The following is an 8505-nucleotide window of genomic DNA, read 5'->3' as shown; positions in this document are numbered from 1 at the left end:
GGGGCGATGGGCCGGCAGGGGGGACGGAATCTGTTCGGGCCGGGTCCGGGGTCGGGTCCGGTCTGGGGGAGTGGGTGTCTGTTCGGGTCGGGTCCGGGGAAGCACGGGTCTGGTCCAGTCTGGGGGCGGGGCGGGGGTGGGGGGTCGTGTCCGGGGTGGGGAGTGCGAGTCTGTTCGGGTCTGATTGTGTCCGGGGCGGGGGCGCAGGTCGGGTCGGGTCCAGGGGCGGGGGGAGCGTGGGTCGAGTCGGGTCAGGAGGAAGCAGGAGCTGGGCGTGGGAGGTGCAGCCTGATCCACGCAGCCCCAGTGAGGCCATTCAGCCAGGGTTCGGGGCTGCGTGCTTCGGGCCCCTCCCACACAGTTTTGGGGGCCTGGAGCTACTGCACATGCGCGGCCACTGTAGCGCGCATGTGCAGAGGTCCCGGCACTTTTTTCAGCGCAGGGACCTGGCTCCGCCTCCCACAGCTCGTGCTGCGCCGCGCCCAGCTTCAGAGGACCTGCAGGGACCCTGAGAAGTAAATATTTTTTAGGCGCACTTTGTGGTGCGAAAAACGGGCATCCAGGTCGGGGCTGCGCCGTTCTAGGCACGGCCCGAAACTTGGGCCCACTGGAACTAAGTTGCAGAAGATTACTGTGCAATGGTGACCACCACGAAATCTGGAGGCCAGTGTAAAAAGAAGCAGGACCGTGGTCAAGTAGTTAGTGTAAGTAATATTTTCATTTGTTCAATGCAATTGCAATTGTAAATGTGACCAGCCTAACCCGAACCCTAACTCTAAAAAGTTATGTTTTCACATTTGCAGAGGAAGTGGCACACAGCAAACGAGTAAGAACCTGAACAGGGGAGGCCCGGCAGAAAGGTTGCTGCTTAGATTGGTCCTGCCTGGAGAAAAGCAATCACCATTGCACAAGCTGGGCCCACACTCGAGGGAGGGGGCAAGTCCCGCAAATTCCATAGTCTGGCTTTGCTAAATGTTCCGTACTGCACGGGCTAGCTATGCTTCGGTTCCTGGGGAACAGCAATGCTTCGGTTGACGCAATGTGCTATCATTCATCGTGGTCCTTCAAATCAGTCCTACACTCCCACCCACCTGTCCCCTCCTCTGCTGCTAATCATTTGTCTGTGTTCTGTTATATTTTGCAGAACTTTAGGCCGACCCCGACGATGTGGAAGAAAATTCAGACGAGGACCAGCCTGAACAGGATAACATCTTCGAATCCAACCCTCCAGACCAAGAACATGGGGCTGAGGGGATGGAGCTGGATGAAGGTCCCACTGTTTTACTGACTTTGGAGGAGGTGCTGGTCATTGCGGTGACAGCCCCTTCCATGATTAGTGGTTTGAGTGCTGGTGGGACATTTCATGGTTTCCGAATGTCTGAGGCTGTGGAACCCAGTGGTGTGGTGCAGCAGGGCACACCCAGGGCCCCACCTTCCGAGGCTGCGGGTCGCAGTGGCGGGGGTGCAGTGAGGCATACCCAGGACCCCACCGTCCCAGGCTGCGGGTCCCAGTGGTGGAATGCGAGCCACATCCGTGGGGAGGAGGGAAAGGAGAGCTGGACCACGCTCTCCTGAGGTGCAAGATCTAACAGTTGTACTTCAGATGATGGCAATGAATGGGGAGAGCATTGACCTTACACGATCACTCCTGGACACCATCAGTGGAGTGGGTGATGAGGTAGCGGGACTGTCGGGAGAAGTAACAGCAATCTCACGAGAAATGGGAACGAGGTCAGTGACCATGAGGGAGGGAATGTTGCAGGTCGTTGAGACACTGTCAGGGCACATGTGGGACAGCATGTTGGAGTTAGCTGCTACAATAAGAAAACACGCCCAGACCCCACGCCCATTGACAGAATCAACTGCCACTCCCACTCCAATCCCCACACCAGCCTCAAGAGCCCCAACCCGGGCCCCCCACATTGCTGCCAGCCACTCCCCCTGCTCCGACCCCCAACAGGTGCACACAACCCAAGATCTTAAAGAATAAGCTTGGTACCAACCCCAGAAACACTGCGCCCCCGCCTGCGGGCGGGGGTGGTGGAATCATCAGGAACAAGCACGGCGGGCGGTCTTAGAATAAGGTGGAGAAGAGATGGGTGCAGCCTTTCTTTGCTGCTGCTGTTGTTATTATTGTTACTGTTGTAACTGTTGTTTTCAAATTAAAAGTTTTGTAAGTTATGTAAATTTACACATTTATTAGTAAGTGATCTTAAAGTTTTGTAAGTGATCGTAACTGAAAACTTTAAAGTTTGATACAAGAATAATTTTATTAAAGTGAAGTACAAACCGTTAAACTTTTGAATAAAATATATTTTACATTAAAACTGAATCCTTTCCATTATTTGTACAATTATTGAAACTTCTCTCTTTCCACCCCCCGCCAACTAATTGCAGTCTTGTGACTTCTCCCCTTCTCTCTTCCCCCCCACCGGCGCAGACATGAGGGCCTCCTATTATGTCAAAAAAAACTCACTTAGAAAAATCGTAACTAACTCAGTTACGCCAGCGCAGATTGTAAGGGAAAACTTTGAAAAATAAAATACGCCAGAAAAAACAATATAAATGACCCGGGAAAATTGAGCCCTATGAAAACATAACCTAGCAGTGCAGCAATAGTATCCCTTTGTGAACTGCACTGGATGTTCCGGTTATTTCCAGGTGTGCTTCTTCAAGTACTCCAAAATGTGACAATTCCCATCGAACAAATAAAGGAACCTTTAAAATGAGGGCCGACATTTAATGATTGATCGTGAACATTATTACAGCCAAAGCCCAATTCTGTTTCACCCAGGCTAGCCCAGTGATGCAGAGGCCAATTGTGGAGGTCAGCTAACTTAACAGACCAGGAATCAGACCGAGGATTTCCTCATGCCGATCTCGGAGTAATGCACTAGGCAATGCTTTTCATAGAATCATAGAAATTTACAGCATGGAAGGAGGCTATTTCGGCCCATTGTGTCCGTGCTGTCCAACAAGAGGCTATCCAGCCGAATCCCACTTTCCAGCTTTAGGTCTGTAGCCCTGCAAGTTACAACACTTTGGGCCCAAGTTTCCACATGATTTGCGCCTGATTTTTTTAGGAGCAACTGGTGGAGAACGGACTATCTTAGAAATCGCAATTCTCCACATTTTTTTTTCTGCAATTCTAATCAGGTAGAACAGTTCTACTTTGGAACAGAATTTTTTTCTTCAAAAGGGGGCGTGTCCGGCCACTGACGCCTGATTTCAAAGTTTCCACAGTGAAAACGTACTCCAAACTAACTTAGAATGGAGCAAGTGAAGGTTTTTGTAGAACTGAAAAAACCTGTCCTACACATTAAAAAACCAAGCGCAGGTTACAAATTAGGCTTCCAGAACGAGGTGGGGGGGGGGGGGGGGAAGGGAGGTCATTAAATTCTACAATAAATCCTTATTTATACTTCTACAAATAAATCCAACCTGAATAAACATTTATAAGCAAAGAAAAGATTAAATAAGCCATCTTCCTACCTGTGTGAAAGTGCTTCAGCCACGGAGAATGCTGCAGGCATTCGTTCCCGCGGAGGGTGGGGAAGGAAACAGCCGTTCGTTCCCGGGGGGGGGGGGGGGGGGGGAAGGAGACAGCCGTTCGTTCCCGCGGGGGGTGGGGAAGGAAACAGCCGTTCGTTCCCGGGGGGGGGGGGGGGGGGGGGGGGGAGGAGGAGACAGCCGTTCGTTCCCGCGGGGGGTGGGGAAGGAAACAGCCGTTCGTTCCCGGGGGGGGGGGGGGAGACAGCCGTTCGTTCCAGCGGAGCGGGGGGGGGGGGGGGGGGGGGGGTGGGGTGGAAGGAGAGCGAGAAGGCTGCAAGAAGCCTCAGTGCTGATGGCAATGTGCTTTTATTAAAAAATTTTCAAAAATTAAACAGCTACAAAGAACTACAAAAATGGCCGAGTGCCAATGTTTCCTTCATACTGCACGTGCGCGAACGCTCCAACGCGCACGGGCAGCGTTGCCGGCAGGAAAAAACTAATTTAAATAGTACCCGCCCCCTCCCACTTACAAAATCGGCGCGAGTGTAGGCTCCGCCCCCCTGGGCGCCGTGCCAAACAGACAAGGAGCTGCAAAGCGCTCCAGAATCGCGCGTTTTTTTTCCTGCGCCGTTTTAGGCGAGAAAAACAGGCGCCCAGCTCGGAGGGGCGCCCGTTTTTTATCGTGTGGAAACTTGGGCCCTTTAAGTGCACATCCAAGTACTTTTTAAAATGTGGTGAGGGTTTCTGCCTCTACCACCCTTTCAGGCAGTGAGTTCCAGACTCCCACAACCCACTGGTTGAAGAATTTTCCCTCAAATCCCCTCTAAACCTTCTACCAGTTACTTTAAATTTATGCACCCTGGTTGTTGACCTCTCTGCTAAGGGAAATAAGCCCTTTCTATCCACTATATCTAGGCCCCTCAATTTTATACACCTCAATGAGGTCTCCCCTCAGCCTCCATGGAAAACAAACCCAACCTATCCAATCTGTCCTCATAGCTAAGATTCTCCACTCCTGGCAACATCCTCGTAAATCTCCTCTCCAGTGCAATCACATCCTTCCTGTAATGTGGTGACCAGAACTGCACACAGTACTCCAGCTGTGGCCTAACCAGTGTTTTATACAGTTCAAGCATGACCCCCCCCCCCCCCACCCACCCCGCTCTAGTATTCTATGCCTCGGTTAATAAAGGCAAGCATTCTGTATGCCTGCTTAACCACCTTATCTACCTGGCCTGCTACCTTCAGGGATCTGTGGACATGCACTCCAAGGTACCTTTGTCCCTCTACACTTCTCAGTGTCCTACCATTTAATGTATATTCCCTATTTTTGTTAACCCTCCCCAAATGCATTACCTCACACTGCTCCGGATTAAATTCCATTTGCCACTGTTCTGCCCACTTGACCAATTGATTGATATCTTCCTGCAGTCTATAGCTCTCTTCTTCATCATCAACCACACAGCCGATTTTAGTATTAGCTGCAAACTTCTTAATCATAGCCCCTATATTCAAGTCTAGATCATCGATGTCTGCCACAAAAAGCAAGAGACCTAGTACTGAGCCCTGCAGAACCCCACTGGAAACAGCCTTCCAGCCACAAAAACACCCATCAACCATTACCAATGTAAATGTAGATTCTTTTCTCTCAATCTGGTTCAGTAAAATTACTGAGTCGAATACCTCTTGTGCTTTGAACAAAGCAGTCTTTATTTTACCGGCCAGCAAGACTTATCAGACAGAGGATATACATTCTCGATCGAGTGTACACACTCCCTACGGATAAGTGACCTTACATTGTCAAGGCACGATGGTTATACATTTTCGGCAAAAGATAACAAGATAGGGCTAGAGTGACATCCCAGCTCAGCCCATCTCTTTTGATCCCTCCTTCCCTTCGTCCACTCATAAGCCGACCCAAGCATGGTCCGATTTTAAACAAAGACCTTCTGTCAATGTTTCAGGTTAATAACATGATTTAATAAGACCTTGAGATTTTTCTGCAAGCTGTGGGTTTTGTTTCAATATGTGTTAGTGTTGTAACATTTCGCAGTCTCGAGTCTGAGATGTCATGGCTATTCCTCCATGAATTGTTTGTTAGCTTATACTGTCCCTATACAATTCCCACGTTCTCAACTTCAATGTCTCTATACATTTTTAAACATTCACACCCTCTGCTTCCTGCTTTTGAGCCAATTTTGGATCCAACTTGCCATTTTGCCCTGGATTCCATGGGCTTTTAATTTCATGACCAGTCTGCCATGTGGGACCTTGTCAAAAGCCTTACTGAAATCCATATACACTGCATCAAATGCACTACCCTCAATGACCCTCCTTTGTTACCTCAAAAAATTAAATCAAGTTAGTCAAACCATACCCACATCTCCCGCCTCCACACAGATTACCCTCATGGTCACTAATAGGTCCTACCCTTTCTTTAGTTAGCCTCTTGCTCTTAACAAATTCATGCTGACTGTCCTTGATTAATCAGTGTCTTTCTAAATGAAGATTTATCCAGTCCTTCAGAATTTTTTCCAATAATTTTCCCACCACGGATGTTAGGCTGACTGGCCTGTAATTACTTGGTCTATCCCGTTCTCCCTTTTTAAACAAAGGTACCGCATTAGCAGCCCTCCAGTCTTCTGGCACCACACCTGAAGCCAGAGAGGATTGGAAAATGATGGTCAAAGCCACTGCTATTTCCTCTTTTGTTTCGCTCAACAGCCTGGGATACATTTCATCCGGGCCAGGGGACTTATCCACTTTCAAAGCTGCTTAATACCTCCTTAATAACTCCTCTCTCACTATGTTTATTTCATCTAATGTTTCACACTCCTCCTCCCCGATAGCAGTGTCTGCATCACCCCTCTCCTTTGTGAAAACAGATGCAGTATTCATTAAGAACTATACCCACATCTCCCGCCTCCACACACAGATTACCCTCATGGTCTCCAATAGGTCCTATCCTTTCTTTAGTTATCCTCTTGCTCTTAATGTATTTATAAAACATCTTTGGGTTTTCCTTGATTTTACTTGCCAAGAGTTTTTCATGCTCTCTTTTTGCTTTCCTAATATCCTTTTTAATTTCACCCCTGCACTTTCTATACTCCTCCAGGAGATTCTGCAGTATTTAGCTCTTGGTATCTGTCATAAGCCTCCCTTTTTTCTTTATCCTACCCTGTATGTCCCTAGACATCCAGGGTGCTCTAGATTTGTTAGTCTCACCTTTCTTCTTTAAGGGCACATATTTAATCTGAACCCTCTGGATCTCCTCCTTGAATGCCTCCCACTGCTCCGACACTGATTTACCTTCAAGTAGCTGTTTCCAATCCATTATGGTTAAATCATCTCAGCTTAGCAAAGTTGGCGTTTCTCCGATTTAGAACTTTTATTCCTGGTCTATCCTTGTTCTTTTCCATAACTACCTTAAATCTAACTGAATTATGGTCACTAGCACCTAAATGCTCTCCCACTAATAGTCCTTCCACCTGCCCAACTTCATTCCCTAAAAGTAAATCCAGAACCGCCCCCTCCAGTGTTGGGCTTGCTACATACTGGCTAAAAAAGTTATCCTGAATGCATTTTAGGAATTCCGCACCGCCTATACCTTTTACACTAATTTTATCCCAGTTAATATTAGGATAGTTGAAATCCCCTATTATTACTGCCCTATGGCTTTTGCACTTCAGAAATTTGCCTATATATTTGCTCTTCTATCTCCCTCTCACTGTTTAGAGGTCTATAGTACACTCCCAGCAGTGATCGCCCCTTTTCTGTTTTTCAGTTCGACCCATATGGCCTCGTTTGATGATTCCTCTAACATATCATCCCTCCTCACAGCTGTAATAGTTTATTTAATCCACTATTAACCCAAATTTCTGCTTACTATCAAATCAGCAAGAAATATTCCTATAATTTTTTTAAACTATACATTTATGAATAAGAAATTAAAGTTGTAATCCTTACCACTGCATTTTTGGTTTTCTGTCGGATTGATTTAAGTCTGTGGGCCCTCAGTGGTGACACCAACTCTCGTAATGTCTTCATCTGATATTCAGGCGGTTGTATTTCTTGTTGTATGTAGCTGTGCTGTTTCAAAACTGGAGGACAGTCATACTGTGTGTCTGCTTGCCTGTAATCCCCTTCTGCAGAATACGGTAAAAGAACCCCATCACATTTCTGAATGCCCATCTGTTTTTTGAAGTAGCTCTCCTGGTAAAAAGGATCGGTTTTCATTTTGTTGCTGGGATTTTTTTCCCATGTATTTGCTGATACTACTTCTTTTATAATCTGTTGCTTTCTTCCACTATGGAAACTTCCACTAGGACTACTGGCGGCGCTAACGTCCACTGTTTTTTTGAATAGAGCTAGGAGATAACAAAATGATTCATACGTTAAACCTAAATGAACAAATCTTGACAATCTAAATTTACCTAAATATTGTACAACTTATGTATATGTACATTACCCATATGATACCCTTCTAGACGCTTTTCAGAAAACAGGACGCTACTTCAGTAAGAGAAAAAATGTGTTTTAAGTTTTAGCATAGACTGAAGTAAGAGACTATGTATTTTTTTTTAAATCAATAATGACAAATTGTTGTGTTTCACATAACCCAATTGCATACTCAGAACGGTCTAAAAAATAGGGAGGCATGGTAGCATGACATACTGCAGTTACCATGCATAATGCCATAGTGGAAGCAAACTGTTTCATGTCTGCAATTCACTATATGCAAAGTTTCTGATCTCAAGCATCCTGTTGAACAAAGGAAGGCAAGGTACTTCCTAAAAGGATGGGGGTGGAAAATGTTTTAAATAAATCATAGGGTTGTTACATGAGATCACTTTGACAAACTAAGTATGACCAGCATTGGAATGGTGTAGGCTGGGAGCATATCTCATCCTAAAAATATGCATGCCACAGACATACAAGGGAAAACAGAGAAAAATACTCTCTTTTAAAAAAGTTCAAATTAATGTAGCACACTTGTTATTGTTTTAACACCTT

At 46.4% G+C, this 8505-nt stretch overlaps 1 protein-coding gene across 3 annotated transcripts in view; it reads right to left on the bottom strand.

Moving 5' to 3' along the window:
• plk4 (polo-like kinase 4 (Drosophila)) overlaps positions 1-8505 on the bottom strand; it is a 62637-nt gene that overhangs the window by 29864 nt on the left and 24268 nt on the right. For all 3 annotated transcript variants that reach the window (XM_070871892.1, XM_070871897.1, XM_070871886.1), the window contains exon 7: positions 7459-7859. In XM_070871892.1, coding sequence (XP_070727993.1) covers positions 7459-7859 — 401 coding nt within the window. The remainder of the gene's footprint in view (positions 1-7458; positions 7860-8505) is intronic.

Source organism: Pristiophorus japonicus, chromosome 2 (assembly GCF_044704955.1).
Source record: "Pristiophorus japonicus isolate sPriJap1 chromosome 2, sPriJap1.hap1, whole genome shotgun sequence".
Lineage (NCBI taxonomy): Eukaryota > Metazoa > Chordata > Chondrichthyes > Pristiophoridae > Pristiophorus > Pristiophorus japonicus.
Note: the sequence above shows the minus strand (reverse complement) of the source record. Positions and strands in the feature narration are given on the sequence as shown.